This window comes from Aptenodytes patagonicus, chromosome 7, assembly GCF_965638725.1.
Source record: "Aptenodytes patagonicus chromosome 7, bAptPat1.pri.cur, whole genome shotgun sequence".
In the NCBI taxonomy this organism is placed as follows: Eukaryota; Metazoa; Chordata; class Aves; order Sphenisciformes; family Spheniscidae; genus Aptenodytes; species Aptenodytes patagonicus.
In genome coordinates this window covers 16,807,541-16,831,792 of record NC_134955.1, presented here as the reverse complement: position 1 = coordinate 16,831,792, position 24,252 = coordinate 16,807,541, and the positions used below count along the sequence as shown (strand labels likewise).

At 40.2% G+C, this 24,252-nt stretch overlaps 1 protein-coding gene across 1 annotated transcript; it reads right to left on the bottom strand.

Annotated features, from left to right (window-relative positions):
• On the bottom strand, window positions 1–24,031 carry GTF2H1 (general transcription factor IIH subunit 1). The gene is made up of 15 exons (XM_076344121.1): window positions 23,973–24,031; window positions 19,738–19,906; window positions 17,684–17,876; window positions 15,053–15,215; window positions 14,024–14,117; window positions 13,167–13,316; window positions 12,008–12,087; window positions 10,540–10,670; window positions 9,292–9,379; window positions 7,895–7,983; window positions 6,898–7,015; window positions 5,942–6,032; window positions 4,372–4,487; window positions 3,366–3,458; window positions 1–2,758 (listed from the first exon to the last, which is right to left on the bottom strand). Exons 2-15 carry the CDS (start codon window positions 19,889–19,891, stop codon window positions 2,672–2,674), a joined length of 1,647 nt encoding a protein of 548 aa, XP_076200236.1. The 5' UTR covers window positions 19,892–19,906; window positions 23,973–24,031; the 3' UTR covers window positions 1–2,671.
• Between the last annotated feature and the right edge of the window lie 221 nt (window positions 24,032–24,252).

Genomic DNA, 24,252 nt, shown 5'->3' with positions numbered 1-24,252 from the left:
TTGACTTTAGAATTCAGTAGGGTTTATTCTACAAATCTTAGATCAATGCCAATGATACAAGTTTTATGAATTCTCATTAAAAATACAAGTCAGTATAAAGATTCCAATAGTAATATAATGCATGATGATTCAGTTTCAAAACTTAAGGAATGAATCTGGGTTTTGGACCATGCTACAGAAAAGGGGAACACAATGTAGAAGAAAGAATATTTAGTTTACCTCCCTTACTTTAGGAGGGGCCTGTGCCTTATTGCCACAATACCTGAAAAAGCAATATGAAGTGCATAGCAGCCTTGCCTGTACAGTCTCTAGGCAAAACTGTTGAATTTAGTGTCATAGTCCTCTCCCCCCCTCCCTGTTCTGTTAATTAAGGTACATTTTGATAGCCTGATATCGCTATAATAATTTAAAGCTATTGCAATACCATCCCCCATAATGATTATAAACAACAGTCCTTTGAACTGTAAAATGCTCTTGTGATGCACTGAAACTTTTCCACCGTGCTAGCCGTTTTGCCCAGTGTTTCCAGGAACACTAAATACTGATTCAAATCAAAGGTGAGTTAGTTCCATATTCAAAACTCTCCTATGATTTTTTTAAATGAAGTCTCAGTGCAGTCTAATACTCAAATGTGTCGTTGTTCATAGCTTCAGGCACAGTTAGAATATAAACCAGACATATTTTCTTGAACCTAGCCCTCTGATATGATGAAAGGTGTTATAGCTTTCACTAAACAGTTGAAATTTGGCCACAGAATTGCTAGATCAAATGATTTGGAGTGGGGGAGAACAAAACTACCCTTTCTTTCTGGGAGCTGCCTGCACTTACAAGAGGATTAGGCTTAATAAAGCCATACCCTAAGCCTAAATTTTAGAGAAAGTTTATCACAAGAGATAACTCTTGACAAGATGTGCACCTCATCCCCCAAATGCTGTACATACATCGGTTTATTCCTAGTGACATTTTGACCCTGTCAAAAATAATGGGCGTCTCTCTTGTTGAGCCCAGTCACTTCTTGTAGCAGAACCACATAAACATCGCGGAGCAGGTATCATGCATCTATCTGCAAAAGCAGACAGGTAAACTAGGCTTAACAATATGCATACATTTCCAAACAGAATTTTGGTGCAGACAGTGACATTTAACTGAAACTCAGCTTTTACCAAAATATTAGCATAATACAAAAATCCAAAAACACTGGGTAAAAAGAAGCTGCTGACTTCCACGCATCAGTTAAAGAAAAACCCCTCTTGCATAAATGGAGCAGCAGCACAGAACAAGCACAGACTTGGCTATACAAATACATCTTTTCTTCTGTAGGAATTTGCAAGAATTCTCCACCCAACATCATACTATCATGTTTTAGCATCATACCAATGGTGGCAAAATCTGGTATTAAGCCATCATGCAGGCTAATGGGAATTGCTTCTGCCGTACTGAACGCTGCTGTGCTTGCTTTGAGTATGTATTGTCACTCTGATTTGTCTTTGTAGTAAATGCATCTTATACTCTTAACAGTCACATTTAGTCAGAAGTAAAAAAGTTCAGTAGCCCCTACTGGGCTTTAGTACAGTCAAGATGACAACAAAATCCAAGGATGTCATTAAACTGCGTATGTTATAGAAAACAGGTTTACTTTGCATTTAAGTCACATTTAATACAAGACAAGTTGGTCTGAAACTGTGAACTGATTCTATTTGGAACAAAGTATGGCACAGATTCCCAATATCTATGGATATTGTGTAAATAACACATTTTTCTCTTTGCAGTGATTATCAATTCGCCAAAAATAGTGTAACAGTCAAAAGGGAAGAGTGAAGGAAAACAGCTTTAGGAGAAGAAATAAAAAATGTCTAACAATTGAAAATAAATGACTTCTTTTGTAAGAAACTTTATTTAACTTCATTTTTAAAAATGCATTCTCTCCTCAGAACAAATGCCACCTTAAAAAAAAAAGACTGCAGTAGCACACACTTGCACTCAAAGGAAAACATGCAAAACTGATGGCTGAAAAAATTCTGCATAAAAATCCAAGACTTCAGGCAAAAGTTTGCCCCCATGTGCCTTTAGGGACCCCAGACCATAAACAGCTTTCAGTGCAATGTCTCTTGCTTCCAATTGGTGGGGAAACATATGGCAGAAGCTTGTCTTCCGACAGCTACGCTCTCCCAGATGTTTGAAGCAAAACCAGTCTCAGCTATATTTTAAAATATCATTGTTACACTGTTGCAGAAAGTACAAACAGAATTCAGTAAAATGTCAGAATCCAGTGAAGAAAAACTTTTGAGTTCTACCCTGTGCCATACATTTCTTAAAAAAAAAAAATTAGACAGAAAAACAGATTTTAGTAATACACCCTCTTTAAATTTTTTATTTCTGAAAGCAGCTCGTTATGCAAATCAAAAGCAGTTCCTGAGTAACTGCAGTAAACAGTGTCTTTTAAATATTTTTGCGCCTCAGCTCTTCTGTTTTGGTTCTTCCTTGTTTTTCTCCCTAGTTTTCAAGTTTAATCTCAGTTCTTTTTCAAAAATGTGCAAGTTCAGTTAGCATCGTTTCCAGAAGTCCACAGCTTGCAGGTCTTCCTGCAACAACTATAAGATCTGCACATATGCTAGGTTGTACTCCTATACCTATTGCAGATTTTGCTCTCAAACCTGTACAGCATGCATTTTCACGTCTTCTTCAGCATACGCCGGGACTGCCATGTATGGAACTTATTGTAGGCTGTCTGCAGCATCTCTTCTATATGACTTATCAACTGAAACATTAAGAGGGAAAAAAAAAAATGTCCCAGCTACTGGAAAAGAGATCCCCTGCCCGCCCTTTGATTAGATACTCAGTTGGATTCTTCCTTTTATTCACTAAGAGTAATCTCACTAAAATCAAAGAGGTACGCCAGGTGAAGAAAGGACCTTGAGGCTCTATTGCAAAGTATCTGTAGAGGGAGCAGTTCAGAGAGCTACTAAGCTGAGAAGGTCACAGGGAAGTGACACTTAATTGTGCTGCCTGTTCCAGTATTTAGTCTGTGACCACTTCAAGTCTGACGTGGTGGGAGACAGTTTTGAGGTTGCTAAAGTTCTACTTCACAGTGGAAGTGAAAAATGAAACATGACTTCCTATTTTTGTTGTCTCACTTGGGTAATTTCAAATTATAGTTCTTGACAGTTTCTGGTATTATTCAGCAAGTTATACAGGGAGAGAAGACCTGCTTAACTGTGTACCCAATTTCCCTCTGCCCATTTCCTAGTGAACGAAAAACTTAAAAATGCCCTAGGATAAGAAGTAACAAAGCTTACCATCCTTTGATAATTATGATTCAAATTATTAATATGCACCCATGTAATTAAAGAGTATTTTCTCCTTACATTTGTGCTTAAATACTGTCTCCGAATCTTTTCTTGGAATGGGCAGAGCTTTGTAACCTGAAATCTTTCCAAGTTGCTCCTCATTTTCACAACCTGAGAGAGAGACAGAAACCAATATTATAATCACTTGCACAGAAGTTTTATTTCCTTTAACAAATTGTCCTCCAACAAAACACCCTGTAACTAATTCTGGGGGCTACTTTATAGTTTGAGGAAGAAAAGTTACTAAAATATCAGTCTAACAATTCTTGAGCACGTACTTATTTTTGAGGCAAGTGCAGTATGACTGAAAGTGCACTGTGCTACTGTGATCATTTTTACTTTGTCAGTAAATACTATAGATAAGATTCACAAAAACATCTTTTTTTTTTTTCTTCAAGCAAAGACTGTACCATGGATTTTCAGGCCAAGTTTTGCAGCAGAAAATCCAACATATCTGAATGCAAATTTTTATCTTTGTGATCCATGTAAGGTCAAAAGAAAGAACAGCAACAGAAAATGATTACAATCATATACCTGGTCGTAGATAGGTATCTCTTCTTGAAGGCAACTTTGTTCTAAAAAGTGGTGTATGTTTTGAAGCTATGACTGAGTGATTTTGCAATGGATAGAAGAATAAGGAAAAATGTCTTGTAACTGTCACTGCAGAGGTTATGTCTAAGAGTGGGGGAAGGGGGGCTTTAGTTTGTGTGTTTTAAACTGGCAATGAGAAATCTGCAGCTAGAATATAGCTAACCATTCTGTTTGAAACTAGCCTACAGCAACTGCTCTTGAAGGGTGCTAACAGGCATGCAGGGACAAGGATGATTTTAACCAATAGCACCAGCCGAATTGCTGCAAAAAGTGATGTTTTACATTGTTTTGTGACCTTCAGTTCTAGGGATGAGCAAGTGCCGCACGGATTTAAAGCATGTGTATTAGTTCTATACTTCAAGTTAATGACAGTCTGATAAACCACGATCTGGCCACATCATAACCAAGGCTGCACTAGGAAGTTGCACCTTACCTTTTCTTCTAGGAATGGCGTGTTAACAGGAAAGCAGGACCAGAAGTGTCGTAGCAGTTCCCCTACTGCCACATACAAGTGTTTTAGTTCAGACTGAACGTCATTTGGCACCATCTCTGCAACAGGAAAAAAATTTTGTCACATCACTCAAAACTGTCATATGAAAAATGAGACTGTAAGGCAAATGAAGGGGGTCAGCAATACACGTTTCTACTAGAATCACAGAAAGGTTGGCTGGGAGGGAACACTGAGGTGCCTTACACCTGAAGTAGGACTATCAGCAGTATTAGATCACGTCGGCCAGTATTTATGGCTATGTACTCAGAAGCTTGTATATTATATAGGGAGATCTATGCCAGGCAAAGAATGGACACCAAATTTAATCCGGGATTAGAAGCAGTATATTTGTGTTGTTCTAAGTGTGGCAGTACTGCTTTTGGAACCAGCACCTTGTTCTTTTCACAGCACAGTACTAAACACTGCGTGGTGGATACGGCAAGCTTTTCTCTCTCTTACGTTGACAATGAGAATACGGTCACAGCATATGGAATATGAAAAATCCAGGCAGGAACAAGGAACTGTATCCCAGATACTCTTAAAGAAGAAAGAGCGACAGGGTTCAAGAACAGGGAAGGAACCACAATCATAAAAACCAAAGACAAAAAGCACAAGTAGTCACTGAGGATGACAGGAGCACAGTGACCTGAACAGTAAATAGCAAACTCTAGGATGAGGCTGTTTTTTTAAAAAAAAAAAAAAGTGGTGGTCAGGCTCAAAGAAGTGGAGTGTAGCACCCAATATGTCAACTGGGATGGGTGAGAAAGCCTCAGTACCACTTGCTGACTCCTTTTCTCTCAGTACCATAAAGAACTCATACTTGCTTTTTCAGCTGTCTGAATTAGTTTCTGCTGCTCTTCAGACCAAGTAACACAAGTTAAACCGGAAAACTGTTATAAACCCAGCCTCGTGAGAATAGGGATTCATCTGCTGTGAGACTAAAGAGAAAGGAACTCAGACTGGCAGGAATGTGACAACAGGGAAAGGGGTGGCTGAATGGAGATGTGAGAAGGAGGGGTTGCCTGTTTTGCCCTTGCAGTCTACAAGAAAGTTGTCCTTTTTCACAGCAAGCTGTGGATCTTAAATGCAGGCTGCAAAAAAACTAGTTCCAGACAATTATCTAGGCCTTTCCTCCTTAGAGCTTTCCTAAAGTATGCCTTTATTTTCTAAAATCGGGGGGGCGGGGGGGGGAATCAGAAAAGAGAAACACTGAACAGGCAAAATCCATTATCTGTAAAAGGACTTAGTTTCAAGTGCATCCTTCATCACTTGCTCTGTAAAATTTTCTCTCATTCACTTGCCTCAGCACTGGTGTAGCTAGTACCACCCTCATGGTGTGGCTGGGTTGTTGCTTTTGTTTTGTTGCTGTAACCCAGTTTTACTCCAGCTACATGTTTCCATAATTTCCTTTATCACTGTAACATATTCTAAGAAGGAGATAAAACAGCAAGCCAGGTACTGCTGTATAATGCAATAAGATACGATTAAAGTATTATACATCCTAAATCCTTACGGTTTATGGCTTGCTGTGTTCCACCCTGCATAAGTGCTCCTCCAGGTGACAGGACTGCAATAGTGCTAGTAGCATCACCACTTGAAAGAACCTGAAGGGAGAGCAGGAACAAGTACTTCAGATCACTTTTCCCAACAAAATCTTTTTAAAATCAGTTGTATTTGAACTCTAATGGCAAAGATACAGTTGAGCAGATACAATGGAAGTTCTGATGAACAGTTTGCTCTTCTCCAGAATTAGACACAGTGCCTTTAAGTGCTATAGCTCATGCTTTCAGTGAAAGCTCTCCAATTAATTACAGACAAACAAACCTTTTCTTTACCTAGTACGTGAACTGGCTGTGCAGCTACTTTGAAATGAGACAGAGAATTACTATACAGAAATGTGACACATTGACAGTTGTGGCTGCTTTACTTAGGGCCAAATCTAGGTTTACTAACAGAGGAAGTTCAGATACGGGCTGGGGAGATTGCCTACATGGCTATGCTGCCCTCCAGTTGCCAGGACAGAGCTTCTGTGCAGCCCACTGTGAGATCTACATCTTACCTAAGCGCATTTAGGAGCGAAAGACCCGTTCAGTTATAAACCTGCTTACTATAACCTCCTAAGACTGTTACATCCTAAATTTCAGGGGGTGGGATCAAAATATTGGCCTGTGCTTCATGTTGCATGACTGTCCTGCTTTACTCCTTTACCATTTCCTCAAAAGAACATGGTAACAGTAGAATATAACTCTTGAGTATCAGCAATGACTCTGTTTCCTATTGTTTAGATTTTAAACACAATAGCTCAAAAGGTATCACCTAAAGCTGTAAAATAAATTGAGTAACATAAAACTATTGGAGATAATTAAGCTTACTCTGAAAAATTAAAATTCCAGTAGACACGAGACACAATTATACAGAAAGCAAGATGCTAACATCAAGAAGGGAATTTTTGTGAGTATTCTTCCATACCTGAGTTAGTTTGGGTACATATGCTTCCATTTCTTGCCTAATACTATGAAAAGAATTAATTATATCCTGACTGGTTGCATATTGCTGTGATTGAATTGGAGTTGGACCATGATAATACCTGTGAGGTGAGAAAAGGAAAGAGAAAAGTGTATTAGTAGGAGTGTTGGTAAAACAGAGGCCAAACTCAGTGGACAGTTCTTCAAATGTTTCCAATTTTAGATGCTTTGCAACTGTTGATGCTACCATCTAAATCTTATTTATTGATAAACTAAAGTACATTGCCACAGAGGAAGAGGTTGGGTTTGGAATGGTATGGCAGCAGAATAAGAGAAGAGCTTCTATTGTTGAATCTGCGAGCATCATTTTGCTAATGAAAAACTACCTGTGCCACCTAATTCTGGGAATATCATTAGAATGGAGGAATTCACACCACTTTCGATTGAAACTAAGTTAAATGAAGTTAGGTGCACATTTGGAACTGTTCTGTTTCCTGTGGTATCACTTATTTTCTGAAGTTACATCTATGGTTCTCAAACTCAAAAGTCTAGAAAACAAGAGGACTATTACTAGAAAAATATTAGACCAGTGAGCAGTCCAAACTATCCTGATTGCACTTTTTTTGCCTGGGAGTGGATATTCCTTGGAATTGTATATATTTTCATATGTAACACACATATGTTCCCACTGTAAGCTGCAACAAAGTGCTGAACCGTGAATACAGGTCTGTTAGACTTTCACAGAAATTACGTGTCAAAGCCCTTCAAGTAGGCTTACAGCAACTTAACTTGCTGAAAAGCAAGATGAAATCAAAATACAAATTTAAATGGGAATTACTTGGAAGTTGGTTTATGCAGGAATTCATATTAGGTTTCTAAACTTAGCCTAAACACACTTGAGTGTGACACAGTAGAGACTAAATCAGCTGATTCTGTGCAGGCTGTGACGAGAGCGCTGCTAGATTGAATATGCTGAAATAGCCGTGCATATTTTAACTTACCTATCAGACTTCTTTAAGTTTAGTGCAATAGTTTTAATGCTATTATTCTTTGCTAAATCTTCATATTCAATGGACTCCTGCAGTTTCACCTAAAATAAGCCAAATAATTATACACATTACTCATGAGGACACAATTCAATGCATCTAGTGCTTTTTTCCAGTTCACCGAGTTTGAGCAGAAGGGTTACTAAAACCTTAAATAAAACGCAAGTGTGGAATGGTTTATGTCTACCCTCCAGAGGGAGCAGTGCCCAATATTGTTTAAAGTATGTGATTTGGGAGTCTTGGCACTACCACTTTTTCTGCAGATTCTGGCCAAAACTTGCAGTCCCTGCTACTTCCAAGAAGTGGTCTGCTATGCATAGATCATTCTTTGTGCTCTCTATTCATGTCCATCTATCTCCAGGTTAGCAGAAATAGTAATGATTTAATAGTTGGCATACAAGAGTGTAAGACTAAAACCGTAATAGTTACCCAAGCAATTTGGTGACAGTAGAGCTAGAGCATTAGCGATGAGAGGTAACAGCACAGTGATACTAGATTTGTACAATGAGAAAACTACTTTTGAAGTCTCCTACTCTTATGCTACTTTCAGTCCTCTTCTCACCACACTTATTCTAGTCCTGGTATATCATTTACTCCCCAGTAAAAATTGCAGCTTTCAGGAAAGTCAAAGCTGTTGACTAACTCAACATTTAACACCACATGTATGCTACAACCTGTTCTCACAATATATGCAGGTTTTGAGTCCCCCTGGCGTTTTCTATTTAGGCTGTCAACTCTGGCAAGAGCATTCAGTTCAGTTTTGCAGCAATTACAGTATTCTTTTCTACTTTGTGAGCTGCTATGATTAGTCTAAAACAGACTGTTATCCTCTATTTCAGTGCACCAGGTCACCACGCTTTCAGTTTAACCTCACTTCAGCTTCTGACCTTAAGATGAAGGCTGCCATGTACCAGTTTAATCATCCCCTCTACAAATAATACACTTGATAGGTTAATATTGGTGCTTGAACACCAATATCCCTTTCAGATGGATGTTCTCTAGAAGTTTTCAGGCATTTGGAAAAAAAAAAGGGGGGGGGATAGAACTGCACTGAATGGAAAGAACCAGATTTCTGGGTCCAATCAGAAGCATGTTGGAAATTTTTTACTTTCATTGGGCACTACTGAAGAGATAAACAGAACAATACTTCAAGGTGTAATTTATTTGTGTTTACTAACAGAGGTACAAAGCTTCTTACAGGCCCTCAGGTTTTTACTCTATATACTTCTAAGCAAAGCTAAATAAGTGTCACTTTAGATGTGTCATAAAACAAGTAAGGAACCTTCAGCGATCTTTTGAGAGACAGACCTTCCAGTTCTATTCAATTAGAATTGCATCAGCTAACTTTATACCTTTTTCATTGGTGGTTGAAAGAAATCTGAATCCCTGGAGTTTCCATCCGTACTGCTGGTCTCACTGTAATGGTCATTTTGTGCTTCTCTTAAAATAGAGAAACAGCATTAAGAAGAATTCACTTCACAGGAAACTTAAGATACAAGCTAGAGGCAAAGTAAATACATCTGTTTCAAAAATTTTATATGCAAGTTCACATACTGTATATCAACTTTTTCCCCCTTATGTCTTCATTTCTAGAAGTTGGTCTAGATAGGAGGAACCAACTCCTCAAATAACCCTGTTTGTCAAGCGGGAAATTCAACAGCAGGGAAGGGTGCTTCTCCCTCTCTTCAGAAATAGCAGCATGCCCACAATGCAAGTGGGACACAACAAATCACACCTAAATTAGAAACACTTTGCATACACACTTATGCCAACCCGGTATTAGCAGAGCTACGGGAGCCCTGAGACACTACTGTTTCAGAATGAGAGCTATTGTTTTGTCTCTTTCTGAACCAAGAAACAGAAACACACATTACCCAGAAGAGATTGTTTAAGGTCCACTGTTTGATTTGTGCAAGACAGAACAACATGAGGGAGCACAGCTACACAGAAGAAAGTATTTAATTAAGATCTCTCACAGGTAAAGTCTGTAGGATTTGGGTAGAGTGGTTGTCTATAAACCAGTTGTAAAGCAGACTTCACAAACCCATTTCATGCCTCTTTTAAGAAGTTTCATTTGTGAAGTTTACTGTAAATGTATGTAACCATCTGATACATTTTTTTGGTCAGGGGCAGGGTACTGCACTGGAGGAATCTTTCATCTGATCCACCCATGCCACACTGTTCTTTTGCTTCCTCATTTACTTATGTCCATGCACCCCACTACAGGAAGCCCCAGCAGACCTGCTTCTGGAAGGCAGGCAATAGGAACTCCCTGCACCAGACCTCACCTCCACACAGCAAACGGAATATTACTTCTGCAGCCTTCACCAGGGCTAGAGAACGAAAGCAGAAACAGCCTTTCTTTTTTTTAATCTGCTTTGTATGATAACAACTCATCTAAAAATAGCATTTGTCATCTCGGACAGCTCTGAAGAACTTTTATAAAGTAAAATGGAACCTAAAGGTATTTTCATTTCTGGAGCAAAATACTTCATTCATAAAAAAAAAAAAGGTTGGATGAGTAATTGAAGATATATCTTTGTTTTGGAAATGCCTTAGAATTTGTTACAAAAAAGCTTTTACACAGCATTGAAACTTACTGTTTCCTGAGGCCAGCTGCAAGGACCATGGCACTATGATGATTAAAGCGTTTTATAATGGCAGCATTGCTACTTTCTCTAGCGGATTTTGAGGCATTTGATGTAGAGGCCACAGAAGCAACACCATAGCCCTACAAAGAAAACAACATTAGCTACCTCCTGCCCCAAAACCAGAAGGGCGATTCTCTGTTTTCCATTGAGTCAGGAAGCCTGCATGCCACCACCTCTGAACTTTACTGACTGATACTGCATCATCATCTGAAGCAGTATTTTCCTACTTTCCCCCCACCATCACTTTATGTACTTTGACAAGTCTCCATAGACTATTTTATTCTGCTAACACTTGGCAGTTTAGAGGTGTCTGAGAGAAGAAGAAAATTCTTAAACAGATAGTTTTATAAGACCATGATCTGTTATAAGTAAAAACAGAACTAGCTTAAAAAAAAAAATTAAGGATCACCTGTACGAAACAGACAGGCATTAATAGCAAGTAAGAGCTAGCAATTGTTTTACTGACCTCTTTTTAACATCTTGTGGGACACCAGCAGCCCACAGGCTAAATGACACCTGTCAGGAGGATGCGATACCACTAGGAATTCAAAAAACCTCAAGCGTTAATGTTGGCAGTGTTCCCCAGTTACCAGGTGGCTGAAGGCAACTCACTTTACCCCATGCTCAGTTTCAGGCTTGCAGTTCACCAGCCTCAAAAGCAAACTAGGACAGTTTGCACACCACTTCAAACATACCTATCCTAAACTCCTAGTCCAGTTTCAGGCTGGTAGCTTTGTACAACTCTTACAAAAAAACCCAAACCCCAAAAACTTAGAAATGCAGCATCATTATTAATTACAACTCGAAAGTCTAAGTTAAATCAACTGCAGAAAAGTGTACCTTTAAGTTATTTCACATTATGGTACACCATTTATAACAACTGTTTTAATTTGTACTTGGAGGCAGGTAGTAGTTTAAGGTAGTCATATTTTTAGCAAAACATGGTATTTAAAGCTAAACAAAGAAAACTGTATAAAGTGTCCTTAAAATTAAGCTGAATCAAACAAATAGCAATGTTCAAAGTGAGAACAAATGCAAAGACTTTCCCTGTTTTGTGCTACTCTTCTGTACATTGTCACAGCTTCTAAAAGGTAGGAAGAAACCAGAGAGTCCGCTTTAGACAAAAAAGTCATCCAAGTGAAATAATAATTCTTTAAAAAGGGGAAGTCCTGCTTTTATACCCAGCACACTAAGGCAGACATATAGGTCCATGGGCACAGTCTCCATTTCTTTACACACATATGACTGTATAAACGTTGACTACCCAACCACTGCAGCAGCCTAGTAAGTGATGTGTTTTAGAATTAGTATTTGTAGTTATTTTAACAAGAAAAAGACCCACTTTCTCCTTAAATGAAACTAAGGGGGGATGGTTTGGTTTTTGTGGTTTTTTTTTTTTTTTTTGCCAACTACTTACTTCATCTAACGTTTTATCTTCCAAAGCTGTTAAATCTATGAGAGGGTTTTTTACTCCTTGAGACACCATTGTTTTTAACCCTGTATGAAACAAAGAAAAAAAACCATGAAAAACTGTATCTAAGCAAACAGAAATAATTGTGGAATTATTAGATTATATTTAACCTTTAAAAGGAGAAGACAAAGGTTCTACAGATGCCCAAGTATCGCTGTGACTAAAACTTTCAACCCTTTTCAAAGTTCCATTTAAAATAAGCAATAAACTTGGAAAGTTATTGTAAAAATTGTCCTGCTAATTAGCGCAGTTTTTATCAACTTCTACACATCACTGAATACTGTTTGGTAAAAAAAAAAATAATCGAAGATGCAGTTATATTAGTTGTATTACTGGGAACTGGGAAGCCTTAATTGTGTGTTTCTTCTAATTTTGGCACTGTTTTGCTGCCCTGCCTTGGGTAGAATGGTAATTTATATCTGGTGGTAGCTTTTACTTGTGAAGGTTGTGGATTCCTAATAGAATGCCTTCATTAGTCAGAATACTTATTAAGGAATGGTGTTAAGTGATCTCAACTCTCCACATTTCTGTATCATCATAAACCTACCTCCAAAGTTCAATAAAAATTTAAGGCAGATAATATTTTAAGATTTCACATTAAAAAGGCTGACAGAGAACAGGGATGGCAACTCCTCTGGAAAATCTTAAACAGGATCCATATTTGTCTATTACTAGAAACTAATCTATAACAAAAGCTGTACCTGTTACAAATTGTGCACATACCACAAAACGAAGCCTTATGTAAACAAAATTATTCCATAGTGACTGATAGCAGAGCATAATCAATCTAGCATGATAGCATATTATGGAATTTATCACAGATTTACTGTTGCATGAGTTGTAATAAAGAGTATTTCTAGGCTACCACTTTCCAAAGGCTAGTTCACTATCAGACATGCTAAGAATAGCAAAGCGATAGCTAACTTTCAATGACATCTGTAGCTTTCACTTTACAGTTCAACAAACAAGATGTCCAGTAAATGGACATAAGAAAACTTTTGACTTCAGCTTTGCTAGGTTTACTAGATATACCTCTGGAGTGTTGTGCTCTATGATATAGCTAAGACTGTAGCAGCCTACGCAGAAACAAAGTCAAAAAGCTTACCTTTTTCATCCAGTTTGGCACATTCCGCGAAGAGGTCTTTTGAGCCTGTATTGAGCCTGTCCCGATGGAAATAATGAGACTGAAAAAATCGTGTCCAGAATTCCCTCTCGGTCATGTTATGTGGAACGTTTTCTGCATATTTCATTTTTACTGTGGACAAAAACCATAATGATTACAAACTGTTCTGCAAATCTTAATATGGTATTTTTATGCTAAAATTTCCTTGCTTGCTTCCTTGCTTTCTGTCTAATGCTGCCTTCATTCATGCCAATTAAATGTAAGGGAATGCAGTAGTTAAGCATAAGCAAACAGGTGCTCTTTTATGCCCTGCAATGCTAGCTAATGCTTTGAAAAGAAATGCACATAACAGCGGTCTGAATACTTTAATTTGAATTGCACGCAGACAAGAAGTCTGATTTGCCAGAGTTCTAGTTTTTCTCAGAATGGACCTAGTCTTTTTAACCTGGGGCCAAAACGAACCAGTGTCAGCATTCAATATAGTGCAGGGGAACGACAGAAATCAGATTCTTTTCCTCCCAATGGTGATTTCATGAAAAATAACAATTGAAATGCTGAGTAGGAGAGTATCATGGGAACCAAACATCTACTCACAATTAAAAAAAAAAAGGCCAACGCAACAAGTTAAAATGTTTTCATTTAACGAAATCAAGTTTTCATTTCAAAAGCATGTTTTAACACATGCTTCTTCCCATCCCTCAAACGAGGCAAGGAAAATCATCCAGAAGACTGAAGCTATGGTCCTTTATACTTCCAGGCTCAGGCTAACATTCTAGTTTTCCCACAGTAAAAAACAAAGCTTAAATGCATGTATTTGTTATGTAAAGCACTATTCTTACCTGCAGGATATGTTCGAAATATGGATTCAATGATATCTGAAGTCAAATTATACCTCAGACCATTGCAGCCATCTGTTTGAGGCCGTACATCAGCCTAAGAAAAAGCATACAGGAGGAAAAACAGTCGTGTCTGAATGCCTTCTGTAACTGGAGAAGGAAAAAACCTGGCATCTTACAATCAAATTCTGCTGCAGATAAAATAATCTTCTTCCTCCAATAATCCATAGCATATTTGATCATAAATACATATTTTTAGAATGAGAAATGAAAGAGCATGCATTAATTACTTTATTATACTTGCCATTTAAGGGATGATTCAACAAGTAAGACTGTAAGCTTTAGAAGATGAAAAGCAAAGACCACTCCATCAGTCAAAAGAAGGTATACTTAGTTTAATATATTCTTGTTTCAAAGTAAAAATAGACACGTTTACTGTATATGCCTAATCTTTTGTTGTTCATTCAACAATTCAGCTAGTGAATAATCAGTGATGATAATGAAGTGACAAAAAAGGCTTTATGGCTCTTATACCTTATTTCCTTATATACTAAAAGCATCTCAGTATCAAGTAGCTGAAAGCATGTACTGGTTTAAAAAAATTGGGGAGGGAATAAAACCTCTTGTGGAAAGTCTTTGCAGCTTCATTTATGCATGTCAATGCTGCAACAGATATTCTTTTTAAATTTTTTAGTTAATACACTGTAATCTAGTGACCGAAAGTTCACCATTATTCCTGTTTTACGGAAGGCAGAGCACCAGTATAAACAACATCTGCCTATTTTCAATTTAAAGGTCAAATTCGGCATCTTAAATTGACAAAATTTTGAGATTGCAGATTTGCATAAACCCTTTACTTTTCTTTTTTCTCCTTCACACTTTCAATAGTCTGACTAACATGTGGAGAGATGTTAAGTTGAGGAACCAGGAAAGAACATCATTAAAGTATATGGGAATAAAGTACATGAGCAGAACTCTCACTTTCCCCAATTTGTTTGCTCTTAAGTCCTTTAAGTTAGAGGTTCAACGTACCAGAAATGCTGCAGAGATGCCCACATCCTGCTTACTAGGTGCTGTAGAATTATCCCCTGCATTCAGGCTTAAACGGTTGGCCCAGAATTCTTCAGCACTGATTACTTGGCTCACAACAAGGTCTTTATAGAGCTGAAACAAAACAGGATCTTCTTGCAGCATTCTGGTAAAAGAATGTATTGAATAGAATTGAAACGCTGCAGAATAAATCACTAGGATTTCCATAACTAACATGAGTTCACAAAAGGAACAGAAACCAACTTTTCTTTCTTTCAAAATGCTGTGCATTTCTTAACAAGATTGTGTAAATAACCAACCTCAATAGCTATATTTGTCTCAAAAGACTTAAGAAAGGAATAAAAAATGTTTAAGGAATAGCATTAAATGCTAGAGAACAATGCCTAAGAAAAAGTTATGTGGGATTAAAATGGGTCCTAAAATATTCTGTGGTGCTCTTGTGTCTTTGCACGTCCAGGACTGGAGTCTCCTGAACTGTAAAAGCACAATGAGTTTTCCTGAACTTCCATTACAAAGGTCTTGTGGGGGGAAAAAAAGAAATTTCACCACTATCTAATTCTTGTTTAAGATCTTAAAATTCAGTAGTTACAGGTCTCTAGTGCAAGAGTACAGATTACAAAATATGTGTGGGATAAGATACCTTAAAACACACATTCCCCTGAGTTGTTTGTTCATTTATGTTTCTGTTGGTGACAGCAGGATCTTCATCCCTGAACTATCACATGCAGCACAAGTGCTACAGAAACATTCAGTGTCACTATTCTACCAGGGAATAATGTTTACAAAAGTTATCATCTGAATATCAAGTATCACCTTTACTATCAAAAATGCAAAGAATTGATGCACCTGAAACTTCAGTTAATTCATGTTTAAGCAGCTTTTCATACAGCTGTGTACCTAATTTGAAACTCACTAGGCCATTTTCAGGGAAACGTGCATGCGTGTTCAGAGTCAGCAAATAACCTCAACAATCTTTAGCACGTACCTCAGGGTCTTGATCATTTGCAAACAAAAAAAAATAGGAATCTTACAAATACATAGTACATGGTCTAGAGAAGAACACGGATAAACTACAATCTGGACTGAATGAAAATCTGTAGCTGCTCTAAAGATGAAGTAGGATGAGGTGGAAGTGAAAACTTTGTGGCAGGACATCCCTATTATGTTTTAACCACCAAGGTTTTTCCAGTTTTTCTTGCTGGTACAAATACAGATTAGTGGCAATTCTTACAAATTAGTGCAGCAGGAAGCAGTCTGTTATTCTAATTATTTCATTAAAACTTGGAATTTTGGTACATACCTGACCCCCACATATCAATAAATGGAGGAAGTGCCGCAGGGACTCTGGATGTAGTACCCTTCCAAAACAGGTTGAAACTTTTTTGCCTCATCTGTTGCAAATTAAGCTAATGAAGCCCCATCACTAGACTTGGACTTCTAATCATCAAAAGAACAGACTATGACTGAGTACGTGCAGAGATTCTGGCTTTTCTCTAACTAGAAAAGCTCTTAATGCCACATGACATAATACTGTAAAACTCCATTTAAGGATACAGAGATTCAGAGCTAAGACTGCCCATGTACTCAGTATTATTACTGTTAGAAATAAGGCATGTAGCATAATGAAACTAGTATGGTAATAGCGCCAAAGCAGTCTGCACTGCTGTAGAACCTAGTGGTCACTGAAGTACTGGAACCAGTTAATCCTGGATGTGTCAGAGCTCCAGCACAAGTTCTTTTGCCCTTCTGCTGGGAAATCTTCTTGTAAAGATCTGATCTGCCCAATGAGGCAATGCTCCTATGTTTTGAAAAATCTAGCTTTAACTTACCTAAGTTCAAAGCTAGAACAGTCGTTGGAAACGGATGCTAGTAGATACAGGATTCACAGCAGATGCTAGAATGAAGTGAAACTCATCTGGGGAGACGCAGAGAAGGGTGCTCTATGGCCACAAGGACTGGTTTAACACAAGCATTTTAAAGGAACGGAAGCGTATCTTAAAAGCCCTTTTGGGAAGAGGACTTAGGTCCTGAACGTCTTCTCAAAACGTTTTTTAGAATAAGCATCCTGCATGCCAAATAACAAACTACTGCATCTCAAGTGAGATGCATGAAAATACCTAGCAATTTAGCAGAGTACGTAAAACACCAGAAAAGAAGATTTGAGGGGGAAGAGGTTATACAGGGGGGTGGGGGGGTGGGAATCACAAATCAAGGAAGGTGAGAACTTCTGGAAAAGAAAAAAAAAATCTTTCAAGCAGCTTTTCTAACTGATAAATATATACTCAAGCAGACTAAAGAGACAGACTGCCAGTTGGGTGCTTTCATCTCATAGCCATGGATAACAAAGACTGGGTGGCAGCTGGGCTAGCTGCCTTACACCTCAAGAACGTGTCACTGAGAACACAAGTATAGTCTCAACATGTTACAGTTATGTAAGTCTCGAGGAACTGCCTCTAAATTGAAAGCGGAGAGATTTTTACTAGGGAAACAAATGCCATATCACTAACGATGTTGCAATAACAACAACTGTTAGCATAAATACACTATAGTTAGGTAACAATTAAAAAAAAAAAAAACAAACCCAAAAAAACTTTAAGGCTCCCTTCCCTTTACCTGTTCTTCTCCTCAAGTTCTTTATTAGCTTTCCTTTTGAACTTGGGCAACAGTTGTTGAAGAAGATCCTTTACTGCATCTCGCTCCTTCACTGCTGTGCTTTCATTGGAGAAGTGAAAGTTGGTTGTGTCCCCTGCATGCAATACTAGCTGAAGCTGAATTTTAGCTTTACCTTCTGGACTGATTTTCTGGCCTAGATTACACAGAGAGTATTAATTAGGAACAGACAGTAAGCTTATACAAGAAACTCTCTTCCCTAGAGTATTTGCTTATATGCAGTCATCCTCATCATCCAATTAAATACCATTACCCTGTGTGTGAATTCCAGCCATGAAAGTGGAACAGACAGTCTTCCCCTTAAATTAGTTTGAACCCTGCACCTTGTTCTCTCTAAAACACAAGACACGGACACCAGTGGCCTATTGCTCAGTATCCTTCAGCTACTGCTCAGGAGCCCTGATTCATCTTTGCATCCCCCACATCCTCCATTAGAAAACTTCTGCAAATTAGACTGTCATCACCTGGACACTTTAACCTGGTACCAATCCAGGCTGCTGCTGAAAGGTGACAACCTCATTCCCCCTTTCCACTTCTTCCTGCTGCCTTTCTTGTACTAGTGTTAGCTTTTGTGCAGCAAACTGAACCAAGGAACTGATCCCCTGAAAAGTAAACCCCCCTTTTGTTTTTCCAGCTGGACCAGTTCCAACAGAAGAAAAGCGGTAAGAAAGCAGATGCAGGGTGGGGGAACAGCATGTCTGTTGACAGCAAAGGTATGCTGGTTTCAAGTGGTGCGGTAGGCACATTTAGCCATTAGTACTCCCAAAGTCGATCGCCAATGCCTCCAAGGTGCTATTACACCCTCATGACTCATAAGAAAAACCTAACTCCTGCTTCCTTTTTCATAACCAGAGGGAAGAGAGGCTAGAACAACTACGTTTACGGACTGTTGTGCTATATTGACTTCAGTGTAGCAATGCAAATGGCACTAACCTAACTTTGAATCTTACCCCTTCCTCCAGTGCAAGTGGGAGACAGGAACCAGATGTCACCACTAAATCATCATCTCTATTACAAATTTACAAATACCTGCCCCCCTTTCTTTTAAATTTTCGATGACGAAAAAGAGATTCTTTCATCTGAGTTAAAGACTTCAATGCCTATACATGTAAAAATTTAAAATATAAGCTGCTTAAGTATAAGCAAATAGCTAAATAAAACCTTCACAAAGTTGATTATTATAGGTGAACAGAGCTTTTAAACTCCTTATCACATTTGTATTTAAGAAAACAGCGTATTAGTTCTGATTCATCACACACACTTTTGATCATGCTGCAGTACTTGTATGTGACTTTAAACAGCAACAATCACTAAACCTTTACCAAGTGACGCATACAACTTTCTTTTTATTCCTTCTTTGGCATTACAGCACATGGAATATGAGCACTAATTGGAGCCAGAAAGGCAGCATGCTATAGACATTTACTGTTCAGTTTTGACTTGCAAGTACTCTGCTATTGCAACAGCAAATGCTTATTCGGAATGTTACCGGTTAGGCCAAACTACAGAAGCTAGCACTTCTGAAGCTATGGTCTGTTGGATGAAAATAAAACAGCTAGGTTCATTTTATAGGAAAATTGAAACAGCTTTAGATGCATAGTTTAACAGATGACATGCCAGATAGTTTGTGTTAGACCCTGAAAACCCTGTACTCTTCTTGAACCCTTCTCCCACCTTTCCCTCCACAAGCCTATGGCATAGATTATTTTTCTGTTCAATTTATTGCAGAAGTTTATCAGAAGTTAATAGTAAATGCATTATAACTTAAACATCTGAACACTACAGAAATTCTGCAGTAGCATCCTTAATAAACTGGTGATACTTCACCATGGTCCTGATCTCTGCTGCTACACAGAATAACCTAGTCAAAGCTCCAGACCCTTGCAACCTTCCTAATTTACCTACTAGTGTTTTATGGCAAATAAGCTTTGGGTTGTATTTAAATGTTTATCAAAATACTGCTTACTGAAGCTGGAATAGGAAAAGCGTTCACTTACATTTTATGTCTGCATACATATGGCTGACTGTGAATCGGTCTTTGCCTTCGGGTGCCCATGCTATCCTTTCAGCCATAAGGTAGAGAGCTCCATCCTGCTTCTTCTGACGTACCTTCTTTACAATCAGTAACACTTCTTCAGATGACGTTGCCATTGTGGCTATAAGGAGCTATTAAAAACATACAGTTGAGCTGATTAGTAGAATTGTTTTTGCTGTAACTCTTTCACTACTATCTATATCAAAGTATTACAACCCACATTTACTTGTTAATGCCTACATCATTTTTGAAACATTCCAGATAAATTTGCTGATTGCACTGACAGAGTTTATTTAAACCAAATACTGCCAGCTACCTAAATAATTCATCTAACTGTATTGCTGATACTGCTTTTGCGCCAATAAAAGACCCGCAAATCTTACATTTAAACTGATAACCAAATTTTCCTGTTTTAATGTTCCTTTACTGGTTTTTCAAGTTCAGAAGAATACCGAAGCTAAGCAATGACATAAATGCCAAATCTCCTCTGGCATTTGGCAGCAATTCTCTTCTTCAGTGTGAACGGCAGATGTTAAGTCATTTCACAAAAGGGAAGGATACAAGGCATGTGAAAAATCATGGATTTCCAGTTCTCTGTGCTAAAGATAAGATAGCCCAGTTACACTCCTGTTCTTATTGTGGTGGTTTTTGCCCAAGGCTCGAACGATGTTTTGTATGCTTGATTCCAGCTGGCCAGTTTCCTATCCCTCTCCCCCAAAGTCCAAGGGACTAATGTTATACCTACTTCAACACGATGGTAATTTTGTCACCAGTCTCACATCAACAAGCCTTTTGATACTTGCTGCATTCTTCTCCCCAGCAGTCACTATCATTTCCTCTCTACAGGTTCACCATACAGCCTTAAATTTCTCAAGAGATTAAGGACATTGCAAGTATGACTACATTCTATTAACATACTGTCGTACACCTATGAAAAAATTACATCTTTGGTATGTTTGTTGTAAAAGTTTAGTCTGTCCAATTGCTGTATTTTGCATACCATAAACTTTACTATTGATATGTAAAATAGTATTTTCAAATGCTGATAATGCATGTTTCATGTGCTTTAGAATACCTGTAATATTTGCTGGAGCCCACATCAAACTTCAAACAGCAACCTGCATCAGCTATCACACTACTAGTAGGTACCACAAAATGGTAATTCTAAGCATTTAATTCACATACTTTTTTTTTCTTTAAAAAAACAGCAGTAAGATAGGATATTCTACTCTGACAGTAGAACTATCACAGTATCAGTATCTGGACAGTAGCACAGCATTCTCTTCAGCAAAAGTCTTACAAGCCTATCTCTGAAATGAGTTAAGTAAAATAATAAATGGAAAGACTTAATGGCAAAAGGGCTCTTCACTTAAGCTTCGCTCCTTCATCATTTCAGTCATTCAAAGCTTTGCCAGACTTCAGTGATGCTGAGCTGAACGTGGGGTTTCAGATCGGCACCACTGCAGCAGTCACTAGAACACGCTGTGCCACATTCAGAGCAGCCCTGCTAATACTTCTCTCTCAAAGAAAACTGCGTGGCATGATTTCAGGACCATTTCCTAGCATAATCCATTACAGTCTCCCCAGCAGCATTATTCTCCTTCAGTGCTATTTGCACTACCATTTTATGTAGAGTTTCCTGTTGCAGGTCTGTAGTCTCTCATCAGCACCTTATCCTTACCGGAAAAAGGCAGCTGGCCGCAGACACTAATAGACTAGAAACCTCAACATATGCAAGACTAAGGATTTTGACTTTTTTCTCCCTTTGTTACTTTACAGTCCTTTAAGGTCATTATTATCCAGTGCAGTAGAGACAAAGCCACAGAATGCGAAGGAATTAAACCTGTACCGAACAGAAAGAAAAAGGAAAGCATTTCCATAGTCAGGCTCATTCTGATGCAAGTTGCTTTGCTTTTCTACCATACTATTTCACCCACCTACAACCAGTCTTTCAACTACGGAAGAAAACGATCAGCAGCTAGCAACTTCTCCTTTACAACCTCAGTGTTTCTAGCACAGTACCCTGCAGTGTACAATCTGTGAACGCACAATTACCCCAAAAGTGGCTCATTCTACCTTCTGGGCGGATGAACACACTAGCTCGCTGCCGTTCTTATTTATGCCATTGCTGTTCTTCCTTTTTCATGCAGTAATTTACGGTGGCAGTAGGATGATACAACTCACAAGCACAGTAAGCATTACCCAAAATGGAGAAAACCCCAAGCTGTCTTTTGAGCAGTACATCAGAAAGAATAAAAAAAAAATTAATAATCAGGATTTAGGAAAGTTACCGTCTTCCACTAATGAAAACAAGATGGCTTCTTGTTACAAGTAATACAGGAAAAATTCTAAAATAGAAATCTTGCCTAGCTGCTAGAAAAGCGTGAGGATGGTCTCCTACCGACTGCAGAGGGGAAGGCTATGTCCTCGCTAAGCAAACACAGTACACCAGTCATTTTCTTTTCTTTTTGGACACTTAAGGCTTAGTATGCAGAAGGGTGAGAGCCATCAATGATCTATTCACAACTCCCCAAATCTCATAACCTCTGTATTTAACAGCTGAAGTTTCCAGGAATCAGTACTGTGGATAATGACACTGCTGCTCACAGGGACAAGAACTGCAACATGCATACAGAGACATTCTGTTATTTTACAGCTTTAAGTGATAATTTTAATCTGCTGCTAGAAGAAGTAGCATTAGAGTTCTTCAGCTGCAAATTTTGGTAGACAGACCTTTCTCAGGTTTTAGTATCTTCCAGAAAAGCAGGGCAGACACAGTTTATTTTAAATTCTCCAGCAGTAGAGCTTTTGAAGTGATGGTTAATAGTTTTGAAAAGCAGTTGGATCAATCAGTAGCCCTAACCCATGGGATATGACTTGTCATCAAGCCTGTCTTGAGGATGTTAATTGCAGCTGCAGTTTACAACTGGCAAGGTCTATCAGGAAGCTTCACTGTTGGCATAAAACAAAAAAAAAGGTCCTGTTTGCTTATCCACCTATAACCCCTCCCAGCTCTGTGGGAGTCAATGCAGCTTCTGGAAATACAGTCAAATTCCAACAGCTATCCTTCCTCTAACGCAGCGACTCTTCCTAACCACTTTTAAAACCAGGTACCTCTCTTCTCTGTTCCTTACAACACCTGATCTGAACGCTGTCCATTACCAGCATTTCACTCCAGTCTCTTCCCATGTGGTTTTGTCGAGTTCTGAGCAGAAATAAAGGAAACCTTTGCACATTTTAATAATCCTGACTTGATCAGGGTAGGCATGGGCTGGCAGGTGAGCTCAGACAGATTTGATGCAGGCCTTGCTGCCAGGTTTCCACTCCCTGCAGGGAACAGCGGAATATCTACGCTAATGGCTCAGACTGAACCGCAGCGGCACGGGTACGCAGCCGGGCCCCGACGGTTCGGCTGCACAGCCCAGGGACCTCTGGGTGGGGCCAGGAGCTGGCAGAGCAGCACCCCGAGGGCGGCAGCGGACCTGTCGGCGGAATACAGCTCAGCAGAACGGGGAGGTGCGAGAAGTGCCATTTATCTTGGACACCGGCGAGCACGACAGCGCGCTGAAGGAATCCACAGTTTGCACCCCTGAGCCCGCCTGAAGGGTCAATCCGGCCTTCCTCCGCGATTCGCATCACCTACGCTTCGTGTCGCGTTTCTGCCTGCGGCGAAACGGGCCCGAGAACACCCCGTACGGCCCCGGCAGGGCACTGGCGGGGGGGTCTGTCCGACTTCTGGCGTCCCCGGCAGAAGGTGGCCGCGGCCCGGGAAGGCGGTGCGAGGGCACCTCTTTGTCTATTACCCGCGACCAAGCGCTCGGGTGAAGCCCAGTGTCCCCCAGCCGCGATCCCGCCGGCGCAGCGCCGCCGTCTTCCCGCCGCCCCCCTCCCCGGGGAGCACAGACCGGCGCTGCCGCCGCCTCTCGGTCCCTTCCCTCACGGCACCCCCGGCCCCGCCAGGCCGCCGCCGTTAAACGGCCGCCGGCGCCGCGGCGGGGAGCGGGCAGGGAGGAAGAGCGGGAGGCCAAAGGCCGCCGCGGCACCACCGCAGCGCGCCCCAGCAGGCACTGCCCCGCCGCACCCGGGAGGGAACCGCCAGGGCCGGGGCAGCGCGGCCCCTCGCCCGCTCGCTCTCACACACACGCAGAGTGCCCGGCGCCGCCGCCTCCCCGTCCCCCGCGCCAGCGGGCTCCTTACCGTGCGGGCGGTGGCGGGGACCTGCTCCGGGCCGGCGCGCTGGCTGCTGCCGGCGGGCCGCGCGGGAGGGGCCCGGGGCGGGAGCGGGCGCTACGGGGGTCGGGCCGCCGCCGCCGCCGGGGCCATGGGGCGGGCAGGGGGCGGGCACGTGACCGGAACAAGCCGCGGGGCGCTGGGAGGGCGGGGGAGGGGAAGGGGAGGGAGTCCGCCTCACGTGACACAGGAACGGGCCGCCACGGCGCGTCCCCTACAGTCACGTGGGGCGGGCCGGCTCCCCCTC

Excerpts from the sequence above, each read along its gene's own strand:
- GTF2H1 (XM_076344121.1), bottom strand. The coding sequence starts at position 19,891 with ATGGCAACGTCATCTGAAGAAGTGTTACTGATTGTAAAGAAGGTACGT. Across the intron at positions 9,380-10,539 it reads GCAGCTGGCCTCAGGAAACA|AGAAGCACAAAATGACCATT; the intron begins GTAAGTTTCAAT and ends CTCTATTTTAAG. Across the intron at positions 4,488-5,941 it reads AACACAGCAAGCCATAAACC|AGATGGTGCCAAATGACGTT; the intron begins GTAAGGATTTAG and ends TTCCTGTTGCAG.